Here is a 25079-nt window from a genome sequence, read left to right as displayed (position 1 = left end):
TCAAAGTGCAATGGTCCACCAAAAGATGAACAATTAGAGTCAAGAAAGAAAAGTATTCCACAACATCAAGTTTATGTGTGGTTTGTCGTACATCAAATTTGTATTGCTTTAAACTCAAATCCTCTATGAGTCAAATACAGGTATTTTTCCTTGGCTCTCCTAAATTCACAAATTTATTGGCTCTCCTTATACTTAGTAAAAGAAGTAATTAAATAACATAAAACATGGATTGGATATATTTAAATAATTTTTCACTGATCTCTCATTTACGTGTCCTTCATCGCAGGACAAGGAAAGAATCGTCAGGGTAACTTTGTTTTATCTGAATTTTTTTTTGTGTCGACATTTAAAGTGCCTAATTTTTTGTTTTTTTAAAAAACTAAATTTTGATTCAAGTGCTGATTTAAGTTCTTTTTGACAATTATTTAAAAATTATAATTTTTTTTATTAATAATTTTTTATTCAGATTTGTTTTTTGATAATTTTCCCTTCTATTTATAACCAAGTTGTCGGTTATTCTGTTTAACGTGGAGAGAAGGAAGTTTTCTTTCCACTAAAAACTGAATTTTGTTTGTCAACAACTAATTTCAGGCTGACACCTCTTTTGTGACACAAACTTGTTGTTTAATAATATAAATAAATAAATAAATCGAACTAAGATCTATAAAATAAAAAAAAATAAATAAAAAAAAATTTAAAGGTTATGAAATATATCATTAGAAATTAACATTAAAAAAAATTATGAACTCCAATGATCAGAAATCAAAAATTCAAAGTGCAATGGTCCACCAAAAGATGATCGATTAGGGTCAAGAAAGAAAAGTATTCCATAACATCAAGTTTATATGTGTTTTGTCATACATCAAATTTGTATTGCGTTAAATTCAAATCCTCTACGAGTCGATACGGGTATTTTTCCTTGGCTCTCCTAAATTTCCAAATTTATTGAGTCTCCTTATACTCAGAAAAAGAAGTAATTAAAGAACACAAAACATGGATTGGATTTATTTAAATATGTTTTCACTGATGTTGCATTTACGTCCTTCATCGTAGAACAAGGAAAGAGTTCCTTCCATTATCATCAAGGTAAACTTTTTTTTTTTTTTTGGGGGGGGTGGGGGTGATTTAGATTTATTTGTCTATGATTTGGTGAATATTTTAGATATCCATATGTTTTTGAATTGTCTACTTTAGTAGATTGATGAAGACGACTTAATTTCCTCTGACGTTTAATCCTCAAGAACAAGATAAGATTTTTGAAGAAATAGAAAGATAGCACTTTGCATAGAAAAATTCAAAGGTTTTCTAAATGAAAATGAGATTTGCTAAATTAAAAATATTTTACCATAAATGTGGAAGAGCTTTTGTTCTTTAGATTTAAAGGTTGAAGATGGAAGATGATGGAATTTTGGATAAAAAATTTATGGGTTTTCTCGAGGGGTTACACCATGGTTGAAAATGCTGGATTGTAAATGACTTTCTATATATTAACAATAATTTATCTTAGAAGCTAAAGAGCTTGAAAATTAAAGTTTTTATTTTTATTTTTTAAATTAATATTTATAAACATCATTCATATTCTCTTGTTTAATAAAACTCAAAATGCAGGATTAATGGCGAAAGCAATAGATCAAAACCGTGACAAAGAAGATGATGGAGATGGTGCATCATCCCAACAGAAAAATAAAAAAACCACCAAACTAAAAAACAGAGAGCTCAGCATCTCTTGCATGTTGAACACCGAAGTCGGAGCTGTTCTAGCTGTGATCAGACGCGTTTCTGATCCAAATCCCCAATTCACCCCTGAAGATAACTATGATTCTTCATTAATAAATTCTTTGAAATCGTTGAGGGCATTGATCTTCAAACCACAACAGGAATGGCACACGATCGACCCGTCTATATATCTTGCACCATTCCTTGATGTCATACAAAGCGACGATATCCCTGCCTCTGCAACTGGTGTTTGCCTCTCTGCCATTCTCAAGATCCTCAAACTTGAGATCTTCAATGAGAAGACCCCCGGTGCCAGAGATGCCATCAACTCGGTTGTCACTGGGATCACAAATTGTCGTCTAGAGAAAACAGACCCCAATGCCGAAGATGCTGTCTTGATGAGGATTTTGCAGTTATTGAGTGGGATCATGAGAAACCACACTTCAATTCTATTAACCGACCATGCGGTATGCACCCTCGTCAACTCATGTTTCCAAGTAGTTCAGCAATCGGCGAGCAAAGGAGATTTGCTACAATGCAATGCGAGGCACACAATGCATGAGCTCATTCAAACAATCTTTGCTCGATTGCCAGATATCGAGGATCGAAGTGGTGAGAATTCTGAATCTGATGCAGAAGATGCTGAGACACAAAACATCCGGAATTCTGGATATGGGGCTCGTTGCGCAGTTGATATCTTTCATTTCTTGTGTTCTTTGTTGAATGTGGTTGAAGTTGTGGATATGGAAGGCTCCACTGCAACAAATTCTGATGAAGATGTTCAACTCTTTGCTCTAATCTTGATTAATTCTGCAATAGAGTTGGGTGGAGAAGGAATCGGAAAGTACCCCAAGCTTCTGAGAACGATCCAAGATGACCTCTTTTACCATTTAATCTACTATGGAACGTGTTCAAGCCCGCTTCTTTTTTCCATGATTTGCAGCACTGTTCTCAACATCTATCACTTTCTTCGCGGGTAAGATAAAAGTAAAATAAAAATGAAACGAACATCATCAATTAGGATCTAAGGAAGATGACTTCAGAATTATATCCATAATATGTTTGCAGGTCAATCAGACTACAACTCGAAGCTTTCTTCACGTATGTATTGTTGAGAGTCGCCAGCGGAGGAAACCTGTCTCAATTGCAAGAAGTTGCACTTGAAGGAATTATAAGTTTCTGTAGACAACCCACATTCATAATTGAGATGTACGTCAACTATGACTGTGATTCTGTCAGTCGAAATGTGTTCGAAGAAATTGGGAAGTTGCTTTGCAAGAGAGCTTTTCCAGGAGCAAACAACCCATTGTCGAGTATGCAGATCCAAGCCTTTGAAGCCCTTCTCATCATTATTCACAGCATCGCAGACAACATGGATGAGGATGAAGATAGAAGGTCTAGTGGGTCTTATCCAGTCGTCGTTAACGAATACAAGCCTTTTTGGACTGTGGAAGATAAAAACAATATGGACATGGGGTCTTGGGTTGAGTTCCTCAGAGTAAGAAAAACACAGAAGAGGAAGATAATGGTTGCCGCCGACCATTTTAATAGAGACGAGAAGAAGGGTTTGGATTATCTAAAGGTCGCTCATTTGGTACCAGAGACTCCAGATCCAAAGGCCTTGGCTTGCTTTTATCGGTTCACTCCTGGCTTAGACAAGAACAAGATCGGGGACTTCCTTGGTGATCCCGACGAGTTCAACATCCAAGTCTTGAAAGAATTCACGGACACATTTGACTTCTCTGGAATTATACTTGATACCGCCCTCCGAACTTTCCTTGAAGCATTTCGATTGCCTGGAGAATCTCAGAAGATTCACAGGATCCTCGAAGCATTCTCAGAGAGATTCTACGATCAACAATCCTCAGAAATTTTTGTAACCAAGGATGCAGTATTCATTCTATGCTATTCCGTCATTATGCTCAACACCGACCAACATAATCCACAAGTGAAAAAGAAGATGACAGAAGAGGAGTTCATTAGGAACAACAGAGCCATCAATGGGGGGAAGGATCTTCCTAGAGAATACCTCTCTGAGCTCTTTCAATCAATCTCAAACAATGCAATAACACTTTTTGGCATGTCAAGTTCTTTCGTTGAGATGAACACGAACAAATGGGTTGATTTGATTAATCGATCCAAAGTCGTGGAACCTTTCATCATCTGCAACTTCAATCAGAGTCTAGGGAGAGATATGTTTGCTTCCATCTCAGGGCCTGCCATTGCAGCTCTCTCTGCAACATTCGAGCATGCCGATGAAGATGAAATTCTCCACGAGTGTATCGAAGGGTTGTTCTCAGTTGCTAGGATCTCTAGGTTCGGACTAGAGGAAACACTTGACGCGCTCCTTGCCTCTTTCTGCAAGTTTACTTTGCTTTTAAATCCTTACGCTACGGCAGAAGAGACCCTTTATGCCTTTAGTAATGACCTGAAATCCAGAATGGCGACTCTCGCAGTCTTCACTGTTGCAAACAAGTTTGGAGACTCAATTCGAGGGGGGTGGAGGAACATTGTGGATTGCTTACTTAAACTCAAGAGGCTTAAGCTTCTTCCCCAATCCGTCGTTGAACCTGATACGGCTTCCACCTCATCATCCGACATTCTAATGCACTCCAGATCTGAATCGGGTGTTATCTTCCCATCAACTGACACAGGATTTGGTAGTAGCCGTCAGATGTCTGGATTGATCGGAAGGTTCTCACATTTCCTATCATTGGACACCGAAGACTCATTGACCCACGCTGGGAGTGAATTGGAACAGAATCTGAAGATCATCCAACAATGCCGAATTGGGAATCTCTTCAGCAGTAGCTCGAACTTGCTTGATGATTCGATATACAACCTCGGGCGGTCCCTGATATTCGCGGCTGCCGGGAAAGGCCAAAAGTTCAGCACATCAGTTGAAGAAGAAGAAACAGTTGGCTTCTGTTGGGATTTAATCATCACCATTACTTTGGCCAACCTTCACAGATTCCCAACATTTTGGCCTTGTTTCCATGACTACCTACTTGTGGTCGCTCAGTTCCCTCTCTTCTCACCTTGCCCATTTGCAGAAAAGGCAATCATGGGCCTCTTCAAGGTTTGTCTCAAACTCCTTGGTTCATATAGATCAGAGAAAATCTCGGAGGATCTCATCTTCAAGTCAATAAACCTAATGTGGAAACTTGAAAAGGAGATTCTCGACACTTGTTGCAACAACATAACCCAATCGGTGAGCAAGATTCTCACCGAGTACCCCGCAAACATCCAGACCCAGCTTGGTTGGAAATCAGTACTCCACTTGTTATCAGTTGCAGGTCGACACCCTGAAACCTATGATCAAGGAACCGAGGCTCTTATCATGTTGATGTCAGACAGGACACATGTGTCACGAACAAATTATGCATATTGCATTGACTGTGCATTTGGGTATGCTGCTCTCAAAATAAGTCCATTAGAAAAGAGTTGGATGATACTAGACTTAATGGCAGACTCTGTGAAATTGCTAATCCAATGGTATCAAAATGATTACTCTGATCCGGGTAGCAACATAAGCAACACAAGTAGCTCATCATTTGATGACAGTTTGAAGGCACTCAATTCGTCAAACTCCACAATGAACCTATTTATCAAGCTGGCAGAATCACTAAGAAAGACTAGTCTAGTACGAAGAGAAGAGATAAGAAATCATGCAGTGGTAGCTCTTCAACGAAGCTTCAGATTAGCAGAAGATCTAGGCTTCACAGCGACCAACTGTATTAATTGTTTCAACCTTGTGATTTTCTCTATGGTTGATGATCTACATGAAAAGATGATTGAGTACTCAAGGAGAGAGAATTCGGTGAAGGAGATGAGAAGTATGGCAGGGACGTTAAAGTTGGCAATGGAACTATTGAAGGAGGTGTTCTTGCAGTTCTTGAAGCCATTATCTCAAAATCAAGGGTTCCGGACATTCTGGTTGGGGGTTTTGAGAAGGATGGATACATGTATGAAGGGTGAGTTGGGAGATGAGTGTGAATCGATATTATTAGAATTGGTGCCAGTGTTGTTGAAGGACATGATCACAAAGATGAAGGATAAGGAGATTTTGGTGCACAAGGAGGACAACGATCTGTGGGACATTACCTACATTCAGATACAATGGATAGCTCCTTCACTCAAGGAGGAGTTATTTCCCGAAGAACAGTTATAGAGGGCATAGCCAGGGAAGGTGGATCAGAAAAAGTAGGGACCATAAGAAGAATGTTAGAAAGGTGGTAAATACATGAGAACAGAATAGGAGGGATGAACACTTTGTTTTTGTTGTATCCTATTTTTGTAAAATTTTAAAACTACATGATAATATTGGTTTACTATACTTATTAATGATAAAAACAGGATAGACGGGAATGGAAGATGGCCAAGGACTTAAGATTCTCTGTCAAGTCTTCTTTCTTTAAATGACTAACCCCTTTTACCGAGCGATCCCCCTTGGGGTCCACCATCTAGTCGAAGTATATCCCTTCTAAAGTCTCTTTTTTTGTTTGGTTGGCCTCCCTTGGGAGGATTCTTACGATGGATAACTTAATTATTCGGGGTTGGATCTCACCCAATTGTTGTCCCCTTTGTATGAAGGATGGTGAATCTGTTGACCATATTCTAATTCATTGCTCCTTTGCGCACATTATTTGGTCAAAATTCCATGGTCTGTTTCGTGTTCAATGGGTCTTTTCCCATAAGTTCTCCTCGTTGTTGGTAGAGTGGGCCAGTAATGCTTTCAACTCCAGAAAAAGATTCCTTTGGGCTAATCTTCCTTCGGCTATTGCTTGGGGGGTGTAGAACGAGAGGAATAACAGGGTGTTCAATAGTAAGAGGAGAAACTCTCACGACGAGTACTTGGAGATCATGGGCCTTTTGTACCTTTAGTCAAAACAAAACATAGAGTTTGCAGGGATCACTTTTGATGACTTTATTTTTAGATGGAACTCTTTTTGTAATCATTAATATTTTAGCTTTTCTTTGTTTTGTTGCTCTTGAGAGGCTTCCGCGGCCTCCTTGTACGTTGATCTTCTTTTTTTTCATCAATATATTACATTTATCAACAAAAAAAAATGATAAAATATTGGTTTACTATAATGGTGCACATTCTTCTTGATCAGAGATGTCGAAATTGGTGATGCAACCATCCAGACCATTGAAAAGCAGGCCACCTCCCAAAATCTGTCTAGAACTCTGTTGATTCGCTAATCGCAATCCTCCAAAAGATGGAAGTTTTCTTTTCAACCCACTTAATTCCAGGTTGAAAATCTGCCTCATTGTGTAACCCTAGTTATCTGATCAATCACTTCCAAGGATTACAAATCTCTTGCAAACTACGCATTCCTTCAATGGATATTACTCAGAAGTACTTACTTTTTAGTCAAACTTGGCTTTGTTGGGCTGTTGCAAGGTTTGTTTTGAAAATTTGCAGCTACTCCAACACTGCTTTGCAGAATATTGTTATAAAGGTTTCTTGCCTTACGGGTCTTTCAAAAGAAGGGAATAGAAGAGTGTCTTAAAAGGGAAAAAAGAGTATATTCGTAACATCATCCTGGGTTTTAAGGCTCCTTTGTAATAATAGTCTGTGTTGTATGAAGATTGGAAAGGACTAGCCTATGCGGATCTTGTATAAAATGGGATATTATGGTTAATAACATAGGAAACCAGTTTCCTTTCCTTGTTTAGCCTTGGCAGTTGGTTTCTTTCTTGTGCTCTTTTGGATTTCTACATTGTCTTTTCTTGATAAATTCTATACTAATAAAAAATCAGTGAACAATGGAAGCCATGGTGTTAATCTTCAATTCAAACACCAGACCATAAAATATAACAATAAAGAAAAATTACTTACAGCTACTAAACTCAAAATGTGGAGGAGGAAGTGTAAGCCAATCAGTGTCTTCAACAATTGTGTCATATGCTACAACCATCATACCATAACATGGTTGGAGGTTCAATTTTTTGTGGAAGTAATGCTAGGAATACCTGAAATTTTTTTTGATAAATATAAATTGTATAAATAAAAGGAAAGGGAGGCTGAGGTAGCCCCCAAGCAACAAGATTAGAAAAGCAACAAGGGTAAAGCAAAAAGAAATAAAAAATACACGCCCCGCGGGGAGCTAACTAACACCAAAGATATCCCAGTTAAAAACAAAATCTTGGAAACGCACTCCCTCAAAGTCTTTGCTCATCTTTGACCACATGAATAGAAACCCCAAAATTTCTAAGATCACTGTATGAGACGAGCTCTCTTTGCAATGGAAGACCCTGTTATTGCGCTCTCTCCAAAGACCCCAAGCAATGGCAAAAGGCAGGATAGCCCAGAGAAACCTCTTTCTTGAATAGAAGATATTGAAACTCCACCCCTCCAAAAGTTCAGAAAAAGATAAGGGAAAAACGCAATCCACATGGAAGCGAGCTAAGAAAAACATCCAAATAACTCGGGAAAAAGGACAATGACTTGGGTGATAATTAATGCAGAAATTGTGTATCCTGCTTCACCACACACTATTAATTTTATCACTAAAAGTGGTAAATCTAACAGATAAGAAAGGGAACTAAATCCAACTGTAAGTTTCTTAAGACAGACTATTTATACAAATAGGGCTTTGATACTTTTTGGCATGTTGAGCTGTTTCATTTCACTTACTCGCTCGAAGGACCTTTAGTTTGGAGATCTTGCATGGTATGTTGGGGAACTTCCGAAGAAGTAGAACAGGAGACTTCTTCAAAGCAAGTAGGTGGATACTCATCAATTCGTGATTATCAAAGCCCTATTTTTATAAATAGCCTATCTTTAGAGACTATAGAGGATTGTTTTTTTTTTATTGTGTATTTGATTGGGATCTCATTATAAACGGGTAGATAGAATTTTTATTGTGCTTCTTTCCCTTGGTAGGGTCCCTCGACCTCCAAATTTTGATTATATTCCTCTTTGTTTATTTTTTTTCTAATAAATAATATACTTTTTTTTTTAAATGTATAATATATTTGATCAAAGAAAGAAAACAAGAAACAAGGAGGCCGAGGAAGCCTCTAAAAAACAAAAAGAAAGAACCACATCAATAATTACATAAGGAATGCCATCTAAAAACAAAATCATCAAAAGTTATCCCCGAAAACTCTATATTCTGCTTTGACCAAAGGTATAACAACCCCAAGATCTCCAAAAAACTTGCATGAGGAGAATTAGTCTTATTATTGAACACTCTGTTATTTCTCTCGGTCCAAATCCCCCAAGCAATAGCAGCGGGAAGCATAGCCCAAAGGATCCTTTTTCTGGTGTGGAAGGCATTACAAGTCCACTCTTTTAACAACGAAGAGAACTTACAAGGAGGAACCCAATTAAGATGGAACAGATCAATGAAAATCGACCAAATATGATAGGAAAAAGAGCAATGGATTAATAAATGATCGATAGATTCCCCATCACACATGCAAAGGAGACAACAATTTGGAGTGATCCAACCACGCACAATCAAATTGTCCTAATAAATAATATACTTACCAAAGAGAAAAAAAATATGAGACCTTTTTTTATTACAATAGCAAGGTATTAGAGTATTGTATTAAAAAAATAGTATAATTGATATGTTAAAGAGAGCTTTGTAACTTATCAACAAAAAAAAAAAAAGAGCTTTGTTGAATGAAAGTTGATTTTAACCTTGTTTTTAGTTATTTTTTTGTGCCTGGCACAACCCATTGCTCGGGTACTAGTATGTCAATGTTGATCGTTACGAGACCCAATAGCAAAACTATACCTCTACTAACGTGACAAGGCTTTTGTACATGACATAAAGCCATAAACTATGTTGAACCATCATTTCTGTTCAGAAGTTTCAGTTTCAAAACAAATGATTCCCCAAAAAAGACCCTGTTATTTCTCTCACTCCATGGCAGAAATTAGAGTTTAAAGGGACTACTTTTGATGATTTTGCCTTTAGATGGAACTCTTTATGTAATCATTGATGCTTTAGCTTTTCTTTGTTTTGTACTTCTTTGAGAGGCTTCTTCGGCCTCATTGTACTTTGTTATCTTTTATCAATACATTACACTTATCAAAAAAAATGATTCCCCAAAAAAGAGCTAAATAGCCAAATTTAGGCTCCATTTATTTCACATGAGATACATATTCCAGGATGCAAGCAGAAGAACACTAAATTCATGGTCCCCAAACCCAAAAACAACATATTATTTTTTATATGGTATGTTGATTTTTCAGGAAAATAGCCCCTACTCTTCACATTCAATTTTGCATTTTCTCCTCTTCCTTCAAGCCCCTCCCACTCCAAACCTTTCCCAACCATCATTGTCACAATGTCACCACGTAGTTGCTACTATCAATTCATTGTTGCCACCACCACCAAATCACCGCAACCACTGCACCACTACCACTGGGTTATACCAATGCCACAACCACTCCAAACGTAATGAGAAACACTAATCGATTGTGATGGTCCTGCAATTAAGATTGCCTAGTATGGAAAAATAAATGTATTACAAAAGTGTTTTCCTATTGACTTCTACATGAAATAATCAACTTTCCAAACTTTTTTTTGAATATTCCATGACACAACCAAATGAGCAGAAGAAAAAAGATGAGGAAAAAATTTCCAGCAATTTTTCCACAAAACAAATAAACACATGGGTAATAAAATCAAAGAGAAGTAACACTCCAATAAAAGGAACATTAAAAGCAAACATCTTTCTATTATGTTATTAACCCTGGTACAATTATAATTTCAAATGTAGTCATCTCCAATAATTCAAAGCATCATCAATACATACCAAAAGGTCAAGCATTACGCATATTACCATACCATAACAATAGTAAACAACTGAATATGCCAAATAAGTCCATTAAAAGAAAACCAAGAATCGGAAGACCACGTACATCATCCGCTAATATTCTCAGTAGAAACCTCGATATCCTCGTCATCATCTCCACCCTGCCTTATTTTTGCTATCTCGGCTTGAGCTCTCTCCATAATCTGCCTCTTCTGCAATTCCAAATCTCTATGGAATTCCATTCTCATCTTCTCCAATTCTAGCAATTGTTGCCTCTTATTATTCTCAATCTTCTCATAAATTTCGCCAAACTTCTGAATAGAATCTGCAAGCAACCTAAACGAAGATGGATGAGAATGGTCATTCTCTGCAACCCTTGTCCTCTTAGGTGGTAGACCATCTGAATCATCGTCATCACCCTCTGATGCTTCCGAATTCCCTGGACTGTCCTTCATCTCATCCAAACCATTCGAGCGGTTCAAATAAACTCTAGGGTTCATGAAAACATACTCGCCCGAATCCAACCCACATGAAAGTCCAGGTTGTCGTGATGACGACGATGTCATCAACATGTCCATTTTCTTAAAGTAGACCCATTTACTTGTGGTTTCACCTGTCTCCGCCAGCTTCATCTTCTCCTTTTTATATTTCTTCTTCAATGTGTCCAATCGATTACGACATTGAGTGTCTGTTCTAACGTTTTTCGATGCTTGTGATACTTTCTTTGCAACTTCGTTCCATTCCTCGGATCGAAGACTCTTTCTTCCAAGTTGAAGAAAGCGATCACCCCAAGCGTCTAGTAGAACGAATGTCGCGTGCTCCGTCCAATCTGCCGGAGAATTCCTGCCACCACCGAAGGATGGTTTTGGGGCAGAGAGAGCTAAGACGGATGGTGTCGCTACTCGAGGAACGAATTCGTATCCCGAAGCTAAATTCTTCAACTTTCGTTTCTTTCTGTGCCGCTCCGAATCCTCGTCATCCGCTTCAATCCTCCGACGATAATCACCACCATCATCATCGTCGTCGTCATCTTCGTCCTCAGCTTCTTCTACGGCCTTCTCGACACCATTTTCTTCCTCATCATCTTCATTTTCTTCTTCTTCATCATCTTCTTGTTCTTCGTCGACTTCTTCTTCATCTTCGTCGTCATCATCTTCATCATATTCGTTGTCAATTGGTTGATTATAAGAGGGGTTTCGTACAGGAAGCTTGGGGCGATGCGAAGAAGCGTAATTTTGCTGGTAATTTGAAGGATAAGGGTTTGGAGGATACCTTGCATCGTCCTCTGTGTCGTCCATTTCTGCAAATTCTGAGATCAACAACCAACAGAAACGCCTAAGTTCTTGTCAGACAAGAGTAGCAGACCTAATTCTCCATTTTTCTGCAAATTTGAAGATCGAGAACAGTAAAAAAGACCCAATTTTTCTTGCTAGAAAACCCTAATTGCTAGGGCTTTAGGGGTGGAAAAAAGAAAACAGGTGAACGACTCCTTGCACACACTCACATTGGAGGACGAGGTCGAGCTTTGGCCATATGTATGCCCCGTTTCCTATTCTAATTAAGTGGAATCGAAGTCGGATTATGGTTTTAAATCTCGTCCGAGACCGGTATATCTCGGTATCGTCCACGACAAGACGGACAGGCAAGTCAAATGTATTGGACAAGATTTAAAATCATGATTCATTTTTCTCCTTGTTGAATTAAACGACTCAAACACATCGAAAAACTTGTCTGAGACAACTCAATCTCGTTCGTGGACGAGATGTCAAAACGAGTTTTAAAATCATGAGGTAAAATCACAATAATTGCCGATTAAATAAAAAATAAAGGAAAAAATTACTTAAAAGACCACTTATAACTTTTCTTTTCCTAACCATCCTTGGACCCCATCTCCCACATTTATTATGATTGAAAGTCCTAATTGTTCGAATTCATCATTTTCATAAATAAAATAAAAAAGATTTTTGACATCTTAATTAAATTTTAAAATTTCTATTTCATCGAAAAAGATTTAAGAAGGGGCAGGAGTAACATTCTTATATAATGAAAAATATTAATGTCCCCAAAAGATATTGGACTATAGTATTCCCCTTGAATAATTATAAGAATTATTCAAATAAGTAGAAAATTAAAGTCAAAGTTGATTAAGACAGTTTAGTCATGTACAACAATGATAGGTGACACTACCCATTTGAAAGTGCATGTACAAGTTGACGATATAAAATAACAAAAGTAAAACTCAGAAGAAGATGGGAAGTGCATTGAACTTCCAAGATTACAGTGAATTTTAGGGATACCCATAAATCCATTACAGCTCATTTGGTCCTCAATGCAATTTATCAGCAAGTGTACGATGAGATAAGAAACTAAGAAGAATTTCTGTGGCTTTAGAAGTTTCATTTCCAATTGCAATTATTGTGCTCCGTCGTACACCCATTTCCCAACATTTCCAAATGTAGTTTCTTCAATCTGCTTGGAGGTGCCCCCAACATAGTAGACAAAGAAATCTATCTAGATTAAACAAGAGATCAACCATGGCTGTTACTTGATCTCTTTAGAAATCCTTTCAGATAAGTCTGAAACAAATGAATATTTGTCATTGTCATAGCATGCAGTCGTGAATGCTACAAAAGTTACACGATCTACATTTTGGTTTTTATCCAACAATCTATGAAAAAACAAGGCTGCTATTTCAACTTTGCCTTCACTAGAAAGCTTTCTAACTAAAGTATTGACCGTTCGAATCCACAATTTCTTATCTAATCTTTCCAGGACAGCCAAGGCAGTTGTAGAGTCATCCTTCTTGCAATACTCGTAAGCTACTGTTAGGCGTGTAACTTCGCATGGAGAAAAACCCTTGTCTATCATGGCATTATAAAGCACATGAGCCTCCTCCAACTTCGATTCCTTGCAAAGCCCACTTATCAGAGCACCATAAGTAATAGAATCAGCAAGACAACCATGTTCAGTCATCCTTTGAAAGACCTTCAATGCAAATTCGATATTTCCATCTCTACAATACCCACATATAATGGAGGTATAAGTTTGCTTGGTTGGAACCAAGCCAAGCCCTATAGCTTCCTCAAAGAGCTTCTCACTATCTTTCATTCTTTTTAGCCTGCAAAACATTGAAATCAATGTGGTGTACGTATGTATATCTGGTTGGCACCCGGCTTTGAGCATTTTACTGAAGAAGTTCAAAGCCCGTTTAGTGTCTAAGTGCCTGCAGTGCTCGGTTATAAGAATTGTATACGTCACTCGATCAGCTACCAAACCTTGTCCAAAGCCGAGTTGAAGCAGCTTGTAAGCATCCTGAACTCTTCCCTTCTTAAAGAGACCATCAATGATTGCATTGTACGTACAGATATTGGGAGTGCAACCTTCTTTTACCATTTGATCCATCAGTTCGTGTGCTCGAACTAGATTCCCTCCTTTACAATGCCCATCGATCAGAGTCGTATATGTGTTGATGTTTGGAACCAATCCCTGTTCACTCATCCTCATCAACAACATCTCAGCACGGTTCAACTTGTTCTCCTTGCAGTAACCACTGATCATAGCAGTGTACGTATGCACATTCGGCTTGTAAGTGTTACTACGAATGAGCTTTAGAAATAACCTAAATGCCCTCTCCGTCCAACCTTTCTTGCAGAGCCCATCAATCAATGCCGTGTGCGTATAAACATTAGGCCTCCAACCTTTTCTCACCATTTCCTCTAAAACTTCAAAAGCATGTTTAATACTACCCCTCTTGCATAACCCATTAACAAGAGCGGTGTAATTGATCATATTCGGAGGTAATGCCGCCTCACCCATCTTCTCAAAAATCCCAAACACCCTACCAACACTACCCTTCTTGCAAAATGTATCAACGATCAAAGTACATGTGACATTATCCAAGAGAAGTCCCTTCTCCAGCATTGCCCTCAACCACCGTTCCACCTCCACGACACTACTTCCTTCCCTGCAATGAGCACAAATCATCGTCTTGAAAGTGCAAGAATTGGGAGAAAACCCTCTTGTAGACATTTCCACAAACAAATTCTCTGCGAATTGAATCGAACCCAATTCAACAACAAGACCAAGGATATAATTAAGTGTGTGAACACTTGGTGGTAAACCCTGGCTTTGCATCTCGATAACAATGTCGACAGCGTCATTTAATTTGCCAATTTCGGCAAAATTATGAACCATAGACCTCATAACTTGATGGGCTCTCTCTGAATTATCATAATGGAGTAATGAAGAGGCAGTGGTTATATATAAGCGCATGAAATGGCGAAATTGTGGATGGGAAATAGCCCAGTAGAAGAAACTCAAAGCAACCATGGGACCAGCTTTTTCGATAAGTGAAGCTACTACTGTAGAAGCTTGTTCGGGAGTGAGAATAGAGGGATCGATTTGGAGAGAGAGAGGTTTGGGTGTGGACATTGTTCTTGTTGTGTGGAGTTGGTGGTGATAAGATTGAGAGATTAAAGTGCAGATTGTGGAAACAACAGATTGGGTTTGAATGGTGTTGGGTGGTGGTGATAGTGGTTCTTGATTCTGTTGTTGTTGCTGTTGGGAAAAGTGACGAGAGAGGAGGAAGAGGAGGTGATGGTTGGGTGAGCATGATTTCCAGACAAGTAGTACTCTAAATGGGAATGAGAGTGACATGGAATGTCAACAAATGATCTTTCCAACAACATCAGATATATCTAATGTAACTAAAATCATCCTCCTCTAAAATCCCATTAAATTTAATGACAAAAACGAAAATGAAACATTTGAAAAAGGGTTTAGATTGATCATTGACAACAATGACGAGCGCCAAATATTTACTACATCAGTGATTTAGACATAGTCAATGGTTTTAAAACTCTTGTCATCTCCTTCGAACAATGAGACTAATGAATCATGACTTTAAATCTCGTCCCTCGATCTCAGATGAGATTTAAAATCATGGACATACCCCTCCACGTTTTAATGAATATTTGAGATATCCCCAGTTTTCAACTGATGACAAGGCCTTTGATTAGCAAAATAATCATATCTTTAACATTTAACCAAAAACCATTGATTTTTCTTCCCAAAATTAGTCGTGAACCAATTTCCTACCAAAACAGGATGCATAATTTAAGTTGAATCTGAACTAATCTGCATATTTCCTATAGCAAAATTTTGAATAAAAATGGTTAATTGTGATTCAATCCCAGAGAGAACGAAATGGATTTATGTTTTATTAGAGAAAGAAATGCACTTCCATCCATTTATTGAGGTACAACGTTTGGCTCCATCCCATTATGCTTCATGAACTGGTCCGGGAGTAGATTCTATTCCTATGACGGAAAAAATGACTAGATATCACACCAATCATAATTGTGTTATTTTTTTGTGTGGCTCCAACAAGGGTTGGTCACATGCATGAACTGTTGGACGCACCATTTCTCACATAATCACATTGTTGCATGTGCTGGAACTAGCATATAATCTTGTGCAAATTCAATCATGGCTAATTAACCTTATACTTTTTTTTTTTTGAAAAGTTTTTTTTTTTTTTTTTTTTTTTTTTTTAACCTTATACTTAAATCTAAAAGAAAACAATTTTTAGATAATTTAACAAAATAACACTCCCAGCCCAAGATACAGAGAAATAATCATTTTTTTTTTCCTTTGATTTATTTCAGTTTCAAACAGTACAAACTAGTTTTATAAAAATATCAAAAACATTATTACATGTTTGAAGTCATTCGATCTACCACATAACCTGACTAACTCCATCAGCATGAGCATTAGAGACTTGCACTGCCAATCTAAATCTTCAACAAAGGATGGTTACGCCAAGCTGATGATGGCCATGGAATTATGTCTAACCTTAACATGTATCCAAAATTGTTGATCAACTCGCACAAGGGCCATTCTTCAGAAATAACATGCTGCCTCATTACCCAGGTGTGGTGGCTGAAGGGTGTAAATTGGCAAAGATGTCCTTAAGATCAAGTAGATAGGAACAATAAGGTTTTTATTCCTGATCCCAATATCTGGCATAAGGTGTAGATGAAGATGATGACCACATTAGTGCACACTCATTATTGAAGAAAAAAAAAAAAAACCAACACGAAAAGGAAAAAAACAAGAAAAAATTGGGAGCCAAACATTGTTGGATAACCAAAATGCTTACCTTTGGCTGAGAGGTCAGATTCATGAAGCACACTCCAGGTACAGCATTATGCCTATACCTTAATGCCACTTCAGAAGCTGAGAAGATGCGGATCACACACTTCAGGGTTGCTGCAGTCAGATATCATGTAAGCATTATTAAGTTTACTAAGAGAGAAAGCACACAGTCGTGCTTATAGAGAAACCCAAAAGTTAAAACTCTAGATTAAGATAACCGGTTTGAAAGGTATGTTTCTTCAGCTAAGGATATAACACTCTTGTCTTAGGGCAATAGGGACCATTCACCCCACCATGTAGTATCTTATTAGAAAATCACTGGTAAGTTTCACAGGGGAAAAGGAGAGAACCCTATCATTGACACACCAAATATAGATTGGAAAGATGCCTCAAGGATGCATCCGGGGATATGCCGTCACATTAGCATGCTCTTTTTCTGGAAATAAATCAAGAAGAGCGATAAAAACAAAGGAAATATTAAAGTCATCAAGATTAATGGGTTGGATTACCACTGAGAAAGATTGAAAGTAAAAGCACAAGTCAACCAAAGAATATGCAATAATGATTACCTTTACAGTCAACCAAAGAGTATTTCTGGAGGACTTCATTAAAAACCTCTCCAGCTCAAGCAAAGATGTAGCCAAGACAACACCTTTTGTACAATAAGTCCGAACTATTAGACCTCTTCTTTAACCACCATATCAGTGGAGGCGTGGCAAGGGAAGGAGACTATCTGCAACATGAACACTTGCCTCAAGAGGAGGTAAAGGTTGGAGAAGGCCACTGTTAGATAAATCTTCCAAGCCCTTGATGTCCTTTTGCAACCGAGTAGCAAGTAAAATGGCACGATCAAGAACTATAGGATCATCCGGGGGGGTCTGCAATAGGCTAAGGAATGCTTGATGATAAGCCTGGGTTGCCAACGATGGCCTCGCAACCTGACGATTTTTACAAAGGATTCCCACCTTGATCACGTGTTTACAGAGATTGCCCGTCCTTGACCATTGGCAATCACAAAAAGAGAATTCGGAACCAGGGTTCCAGATTGTATAAGCTAGTCTTCTATCCGATTGAGAAATAACCTTCACAAGCCGAAGTTCTTGGTCATCAAATATAACATCTGTATCTGGAATGTGCAAGGCTCGGTACCAGGAGTTTGTCGAGGGCCCATCCCTCATGTTCCTGAAGTACCCAGTTTCTTCAGTGTATTGATCAAACCAGTACAAAGCATGGAATTCAGTGGTTAAAGCATGGAGCAACCAATCCACTCTAAGCCAGGAACCCGCATGTTGTTCATTGAACAGTTTGGATTTCAATCTTAAGTGATAAGACTCGATTGCAGCATGCAGCTCTTGATTGGCAACAGGGAGAGTCCTCATAGCATTCACCCACATCTCTAAGGATAAAATGGTAGGTGTTAAAATTAAAAAATTAAAAAATTTAAATAAAAAAAAAGTGGATTAAAACATCACCCACGCATATACAAGTACTGGGTTTTTTTTTTATAAGTATAATATATTGAAGAAAATAGAGAAAACAAAGTACAAGGAAGCCAAGAAAGCCTCTCAAAGAGCAACAAAACAAAGAAAAGTTAAAGCATTAATGATTACAATAAAGAGTTCCATCTAAAAACGGGGAGAGGAGGTTAGGATGGTTTAGTGGTGAGTCTAAAGGTTCGTATGGGTGTAGTGTTTGGAAATGAATTCTTAAGGTGAGCGAGGATTTTCAGAAAGGGATTAGGTTCAAAGCAGGTTTGGAAACAAAATTAGATTTTGGGAGGACATTTGGTGTGGCACCTCGCCTCTGACATCTCAATATCCGTCTTTGTACGCTTGTTCTATTAAGAAGAATCGCTCTATCCAGCAGTGTTTGATTGACAACGAGTCCAGTCCTACTTGGGATTTGGGGTTCAGGAGAAACTTTAATGATTGAGAACTAACTGAAGTGACATCTTTCCTTGATCTCATGCATATGATTCATATCAACGACAGCGAACAAGATAAATGGGAGTGGATAAGGGCTAAGGACTTGAGATTCTTAGTCAAATCTTTCTATAAGTGACTTATCAAAAAAAAAATCTTTCCATAAGTGGCTCACTCCTTGTGCAAAGTGATCACTTTTGGGTTTCATCATTTGGTACAGGTTAGTCCCCTCTAAAATATCCTTCTTTGTTTGGTTGGCCTCTCTCGGTAGGATTCTTACATTGGATAACCTGATTGTGTAGGAATGGATCACCCCCAATTGTTGTCTCATTTGCTTGAGAGACAAGGAATCTGTTGATCGTATTTTAATCCACTGTTCTTTTTCATATAATATTTGGTCAAATTTTCTCGGTCTTTTCCATGTTATTTGGGTTCCTCCTCGTAAGTTCTCTTCTTTGTTAGTAGAATGGACCAGTAATGCTTTTCACACCAAAAAACGGATCTTATGGGATATGCTACCGGCGGCTATTGCTTGGGGGGTCTGGAACGAGAGAAATAAAAAAGTGTTCAATAATAAGACTAGTATCTCTCATGCCTGCTTCTTGGAGATATTGGGTTTTTATTACATTTGGTCAAAACAGAACATGCAGTTTGCGGGGACAACTTTTGATGATTTCGTTTTTAGATGGCACTCTTTATGTAATTATTGATGTTGTAGTTTTTCTTTGTTTCTCTTGTTGAGGCTTTCTTGGCCTCCTTGTATTTTGTTTTCCCTCCTTATCAATATATTATACTTTTCAAAAAAAAAAAAAAACAAAGTCATCAAAAGTAGTCCCCGTGAACTCTATGTTCTGTTCCAACCAAAGGTACATCAAGCCCAAGATCTCCAAGAAACTACCGTGGGAGCTTCTCATCTTACTATTAAACACCTTGTTATTTCTCTCGTTCCACACCCCCCAAGCAATAGCTGAGGGAAGAATAGCCCAAAGGAATCTTTTTTCTAGAAGAGAAAGCATTACTGGCCCACCCTTCTACCAACAATTACAAGGAAAACTTACAAGGAAAGACCCATTAAATACGAAATAGACCAAAGAAAGTTGACCAAATATGATAAGAAAAGGAGCAGTGAACAAAAACATGATCAACTGACTCCCCATCCTTCAAGCAAAGGGGACAACAATTAGGTGTGATCCAAACCCGCGCAATCAAATTGTTCATCGTAAGAATCTTCCCAAGAAAAGCCAACCAAACAAAAAAGGATATTTTAGAGGGAACTGGATTTTAGATGGGCACTAAGATGAAACACTGCAAAATTTTCCAGCACAATCCAACTATGGTTATTCTACAATCTATATTATTAAATTTGTCCTATACGAATGTCAAAGACAATGTTAGAAATTGGTAGTGTACAAATGTAATTCAAATATGAAAACCTTACTCATTTACATTCAGTTTTCATATAAAGTATTAAGTTTTAGAGAAGTTGAAGGTGCTCTCATATAAATATTGTAACTAATATTAAACACACTATATGGAAAAAAGCTTGTGTAGGGAATAGGAAGTCAAGGATTATTAGGTAAAGTACCTATCTTAGGTAGCCATCGGTCCTTAAAATAATCCATAAATGCACATTGATCGACAAAAATCTGCATGAACTCCTCTACTGCATCCACAGCACATGGGCCACTCCTTGCGCAATATAAAATGTGGCCCAGGTGCTTAAACATTTCTTGCTGCACATTGAAGTTGCAACATTTCTTTAACAAGTTCCTTATCCAAGACCGGCGAACATGCCAGAGGCACAACAGGACCCGACATCGGAAAGCATCTCTGCATTTTAGGTTTATGATCTCAGAAATTATACCACTTAAGCAGAATATAAATATAAAAAAACCGTATCAAAGATACTATCAAAAAACTTTATTCAATGGGTACCTGATAATAGAAATCTCAAAAGATGGATCGTCAACTAAAAAGGCATGAGGTCTCCATCTGGGGTCCTTGGTTCGGATTCTTTCAACAAGGGGTCCCACCCACATACATATATTTTGACCATCAGAGCTAGATGTGATGATCCATGCAACTGGAATCGCATTCTGACAGGAATCAAAAACTGATAAAGTACACAGCAGATACTGTCAGAAGAAAAACACAGCATTAGGTATCAGGTAAGAATCATTCTCAGAAAACTAATGCACAAAAGTAAACTATCGACTATACTGTAAGTCCATGATAAAGCATGACTTTTATGCTTCCCAAGCCAAATACCACCATGTCCAACAATTAAATGGGTTGTCTCCATGAAACCGTACTTTGCTCTACATGGATGATGGAGAGGTTGAGGAAAAATGAAATTTTATAATGCTACATAATAGAAAAAGATCAAGGATGGGTTTCGAGTACCCTAAGTTTCTTCAAACCAAAAGTAGAATGACAAGCTACCGAACTATTGAGCCCATAACGAAGCATCTGCTGCAACTGCCACTCTGTCTGTATCCCTAAAACAAAGTCTGCAACAGAGGTATCTTGGAAGAAGAAAATATTTTTCTGGTGGCGTTGAACCCACATTCTTACACTATCCAAATCATTGGTATGCAACTGGTACGTGGAATGTCGAATTGATCTCTCCATGTTGCGGACATCATTCCGAGTAAGAAAATCATCACGGTTATTGGGTCCCCCATGCTTCTCTACTTGCTCAATGTGATGTTGAATAATGTTGTCTAGAGATATTCCAACATAGAGCATAGACATCACTTTCTGACGTAATTCCTCAGATATTCGAGGAGCATACATTGCTCTAGTTCCCACCGCATCCCTATCAAGCATTCCATGACATGGAGTCCCTGTCTTATCTACATGGTTTCGCTGATTGTAGATTATGAGTGCAAGTAGAGGACGAGTGTATAAGCGCTTCACAGTGAAATGACAAAGACAGCCTCTCATCATGTGTCGCCTTCCAGGCCTGCTACCCTTCCCTGATGTGGGTTTATGATTTGAGCTATCGCCAACACCAAATTCACTATCTCGGTAGTCTTCAGGACCATAAGAACACCAATATCTACAGAAACACCATAAAAATAAATATATCATTTTACAAGCATATCATTCATCGTAATTATATGTGAGGAGTTATTTGTGAAGGCATACAATGTGTATTCAAGATAGCCATCAACTCTCGGTTTGCTAACACTTCCTTCAGACCGTTTCCTTCTTGACTCGATGCGGAAGCTAGCAGGACAATCCACATTAGTAGATTCACCCTTTACGAAATCATCCACTCTACAGAAGGGGATTAGGGCAATATCATCACCACCTTGGCGTCCGCCTTCTACTTTTACCCAATTTAAATGAGCAGCAGAAAACTCTGCACATTGAGGATCTTGGACTGGAAGGTTGAGAATGTCTTCCATCCTTGGCATCTGCAAGAAGAACCAATAATAGAAGCTAAGTGAACAACCTAGAAAATATAAGCAATGGTGCAGAGTCTATTAGTAACCAAGTTTGGCAATCCAAATTGGAAAAACAAGTCCCAGAACTTCACATGTAAATGCTCCAATTATGGTCTTTTTTTTTTCCTTTTCAGGTGGGATTTAGGGATTACCTTTAAGGTTAATAAAGCCAAATAATGCAAAAAAACTGTAATCATGGTAAAAGGCATCGACGAAATAAATATAGATTTTACCCAAAAAAAAATTTTAATTTTTTTGTTTCCTGTCTTTTTCTTCTGGTGGAAGCAGAAATGAGATGGATAGTAGGAATAAAGTGTTGTGTAAATGTTTTGTATTCTGTAGAGGGTTCACTGAACTGCAGGGTAATTATGTAATATTATCTCAAGGGTTTTCTATTTTGGGGGAGAAAAACATGTTTTCTCTACTCTCCTGTTTTTGCTAGAGATTTCAAGGGTTGTAAAACTCGAAAGAAAATAGTGATTAGGTTCTTGATCTGATCCATGGACATAGGCATATTGCCAAACCGCGTAAATCCTTGTGTTTTGTGTGCGATTTTTGTTCTCTCTGATGCCTCATTTTTCCACATAAAGAGAGACATATAACAATGGATATAATACCATATCTCATTTGCATCTTGCAATTAATGAATAAATAGATATTGCATTCTTCTCATACATACATTAAGAAATTTATTAAGAAAAACAAAAGTAGGCAACATTTTAGCGATAGCTACTCTCAATCAGAAAAAATGATCGATATGATTCAAATTTCTTCCCAAAGTTGAAAATTCTAAGAAAAGTTTGTGACCAATTTCAAAATGGGGGTTAGAAAGTTAATTTCCTATTCCCACATCCATTACTCACGGGGGAGACCTGTTTGGATGTAAGAAAGTTGTGGGAGACTCATTTAACAAAATGGGTTTTTTATTCATCAAAATCTACAAGATTCAATTAAACTAATAAAATCTGCCAAAATTATACCTTTTGTTCATTGCCCTTCATGATTCCTCTATTTGTGGAAACAGATACTTAAGTCCTGTTTGCATGTAAGAAATTCAATAAATGAGAAAAATAAAGATGAACCAATAAGGGAAACATAAGGAACACATTAATCGACCCAATAGAACAGGAATGAAGAACAACACTTTAACCATAATTAACAGAAAATGAGAACGCGAAATGGAGAAACGAATAGGAAGAAAGAAAGAAAAAAATTGAATAATACCTCTGAGAATGTAATTTTAATGGGCAGCCATGAAAGCTGGATTGAGGGTTTATTCGGGGCACTCGAAGAAGGCGAGGTTCACTTGCCAAGATATCCTTACTTATGTGAGAATTGACTAAATTAACCCGGACATTGTCTGAATTGCCCTTTATGGACATCTACTTATGGTAAAAATATTTAGTTGGAAAAATGAATCTAATTTAGGACTGGTACTCCTAGATAATAGATATTTTCTCACAAACCCTAAAAACAAAGGTTGATTTAGGCATACCCTTTTTGTTTAGGTGAATATTTGAGATACTACTATAGTTTTCGACACTAAAACTTTCCTTACTAACTAACTTAGTAAGATTTTAAGCTTTATTAATGGATGTGTTGTTCAAATGAATTATCACATTGGTAATCCAACATTACAGTCCTCTAGAATTATGGATATCTATATATATATAGGGAAATGTTCAGCACCCTAAGTTTTACCACACACTTTAACAAACGTTTTTTGTCCTACATGGGTTAGAAGTTTTGGAATGGGCTGATTTTTGGTGAGGATGATCTCTATGATTAGAAGATCATCCTCCCCAAAAATCAGCCCATTCCGAAATGTTTAGCCCCATGTTTACACGTTGAAAAATTGTGGACCGTCCAGTTTTTGTAAACCATTTTTGATGGGGTTAGAAGTTTTGGAATGAGCTGATTTTTGGTGAGGATGATCTCCTCACCATAGAGATCATCCTCACCAAAAATCAGCCCATTCCAAAACTTCTAACCCATGTAAGACAAAACACGTTTGTTAAAGTGTGTGGTAAAGCTTAGGGTGCTGAACGGGACCCATATATATATATGGGTCAGGTTCAAACGACAACCATTTCACACACATATAGACAACGTGTTTTGTCTTATATGGGTAAAAATGTTTGGAATGGGCTGATTTTTTGTGAGGATGATCTCTGTGGTGAGGAGATCATCCTTGCCAAAAATCAGCTCATTATGAAACTTCTAGACCGTCCAATTTTTATTGAAAAATTATAGACCGTCCAATTTTTGTAAATCAATTTTGATGGGGTTACAAGGTTTGGAATGGGATGATTTTTTGCCAGGATGATCCCCTCATCACAGAGATCATCCTCACAAAAAATCAGCCAATTCCAAACATTTTTGCCTATATAAGACAAACACGTTGTCTATATGTGTGTCGCAATGTGTGTTGCAGGAACCCGACCCATATATATATATAGGTCATGTTTCGTGTACACATATATCTACTCATATCTCCACAAATTGTAACAGTAGTTGTCGGATTAAATGAAAATCCATCGGTCGAGATGAAATCTACACATAAAACAAAAGCCTTTTAAAATAAAAGTTTCAAAATTACTTTTACCTCCCCATCAAAATCAGCTTATCTTTTCTTCTCTTCTTCATTACTCTACTGGAGGGCGACTTCATCTCAACGATCGTTGTTCACGCTTTCTCACCGTCCTCTCTCGGGTGACGACGATGACTCACCCTTCCTCTCTCTCTCTTCTCTATGCAAAGAAATTGAAAAAGTTAATTTTTTACAAATCCAATTGTCCAGCAAACACTAGTACAAATTTTCAGTTTCCTGTAAATTTATGGTGAAGTTTGTGAATTTATTCTAATAGCCATGGGGGAGGGAGGGAGGTGGGCATCCAGAAGAAGTATTAACGATGATGTGGAACAAGAGGTGATAATAGCCCTTGAACCATCATCAAGGTGGAAGGAAGGTATTTTGGGGTACTCAACAAAGAGGGGGCCCCTTCAAGCTTTTCTCTTACAAATGGAGAAACATTTCTCCAATGATTAGCAC

The 25079-nt window shown here is 37.8% G+C and overlaps 4 protein-coding genes and 1 long non-coding RNA gene across 6 annotated transcripts; 1 reads left to right on the top strand and 4 right to left on the bottom strand.

Moving 5' to 3' along the window:
* The first annotated feature begins 232 nt into the window (after positions 1-232).
* Positions 233-6050, top strand: GNL2 (GNOM-like 2). 2 transcript variants are annotated; one of them, XM_086455193.1, is made up of 3 exons: positions 233-307; positions 1609-2692; positions 2785-6050. In XM_086455193.1, the coding sequence occupies exons 2-3, from the start codon at positions 1614-1616 to the stop codon at positions 5885-5887; spliced, it is 4182 nt and encodes a 1393-aa protein (XP_086311319.1). In that variant the 5' UTR covers positions 233-307; positions 1609-1613; the 3' UTR covers positions 5888-6050. The 2 variants fall into 2 exon arrangements, with proteins under 2 accessions (XP_086311319.1, XP_086311320.1); XM_086455194.1 differs by lacking the exon at positions 233-307 and adding an exon at positions 696-1086.
* A 4345-nt stretch (positions 6051-10395) lies between these two features.
* LOC147392541 (uncharacterized) lies at positions 10396-12147 on the bottom strand. The gene has a single exon (XM_086455196.1). The coding sequence runs from the start codon at positions 11793-11795 to the stop codon at positions 10605-10607; it is 1191 nt and encodes a 396-aa protein (XP_086311322.1). The 5' UTR covers positions 11796-12147; the 3' UTR covers positions 10396-10604.
* Positions 12148-12613: 466 nt separating this feature from the next.
* LOC147392540 (Pentatricopeptide repeat (PPR-like) superfamily protein) lies at positions 12614-15460 on the bottom strand. The gene has a single exon (XM_086455195.1). It carries the CDS (start codon positions 15151-15153, stop codon positions 13039-13041), a length of 2115 nt encoding a protein of 704 aa, XP_086311321.1. The 5' UTR covers positions 15154-15460; the 3' UTR covers positions 12614-13038.
* A 660-nt stretch (positions 15461-16120) lies between these two features.
* Positions 16121-17216, bottom strand: LOC147392539 (uncharacterized). The gene is made up of 2 exons (XR_015182249.1): positions 16658-17216; positions 16121-16517 (listed from the first exon to the last, which is right to left on the bottom strand). It is a non-coding gene; the product is annotated as an uncharacterized LOC147392539 (long non-coding RNA).
* A 6-nt stretch (positions 17217-17222) lies between these two features.
* LOC147392538 (uncharacterized) lies at positions 17223-23360 on the bottom strand. Its single transcript, XM_086456428.1, has 7 exons — positions 23252-23360; positions 23008-23062; positions 21726-21997; positions 20979-21636; positions 20511-20710; positions 20161-20405; positions 17223-18049 (listed from the first exon to the last, which is right to left on the bottom strand). The coding sequence occupies exons 2-7, from the start codon at positions 23026-23028 to the stop codon at positions 17355-17357; spliced, it is 2091 nt and encodes a 696-aa protein (XP_086312554.1). The 5' UTR covers positions 23029-23062; positions 23252-23360; the 3' UTR covers positions 17223-17354.
* Positions 23361-25079: the final 1719 nt, after the last annotated feature.

This window comes from Akebia trifoliata, chromosome 10 (assembly GCF_017979445.1).
Source record: "Akebia trifoliata isolate Shusen 1 chromosome 10, ASM1797944v1, whole genome shotgun sequence".
Taxonomy (NCBI): Eukaryota; Viridiplantae; Streptophyta; class Magnoliopsida; order Ranunculales; family Lardizabalaceae; genus Akebia; species Akebia trifoliata.
This window is presented reverse-complemented; position numbering and strand designations above follow the sequence as displayed.

Bases quoted from the DNA above. Each gene is read 5' to 3' on its own strand.
- GNL2 (XM_086455193.1), top strand. From the start codon at position 1,614: ATGGCGAAAGCAATAGATCAAAACCGTGACAAAGAAGATGATGGAGAT. The intron at 2,693-2,784 runs GTAAGATAAAAG...ATATGTTTGCAG, and splicing joins ATCTATCACTTTCTTCGCGG to GTCAATCAGACTACAACTCG.
- LOC147392541 (XM_086455196.1), bottom strand. From the start codon at position 11,795: ATGGACGACACAGAGGACGATGCAAGGTATCCTCCAAACCCTTATCCT.
- LOC147392540 (XM_086455195.1), bottom strand. From the start codon at position 15,153: ATGTCACTCTCATTCCCATTTAGAGTACTACTTGTCTGGAAATCATGC.
- LOC147392538 (XM_086456428.1), bottom strand. From the start codon at position 23,028: ATGAAGGGCAATGAACAAAAG. The intron at 20,406-20,510 runs GTACCCATTGAA...CCTAAAATGCAG, and splicing joins TTTGAGATTTCTATTATCAG to AGATGCTTTCCGATGTCGGG. The intron at 18,050-20,160 runs GTACTTTACCTA...TTTTATCCTTAG, and splicing joins CCGATGGCTACCTAAGATAG to AGATGTGGGTGAATGCTATG.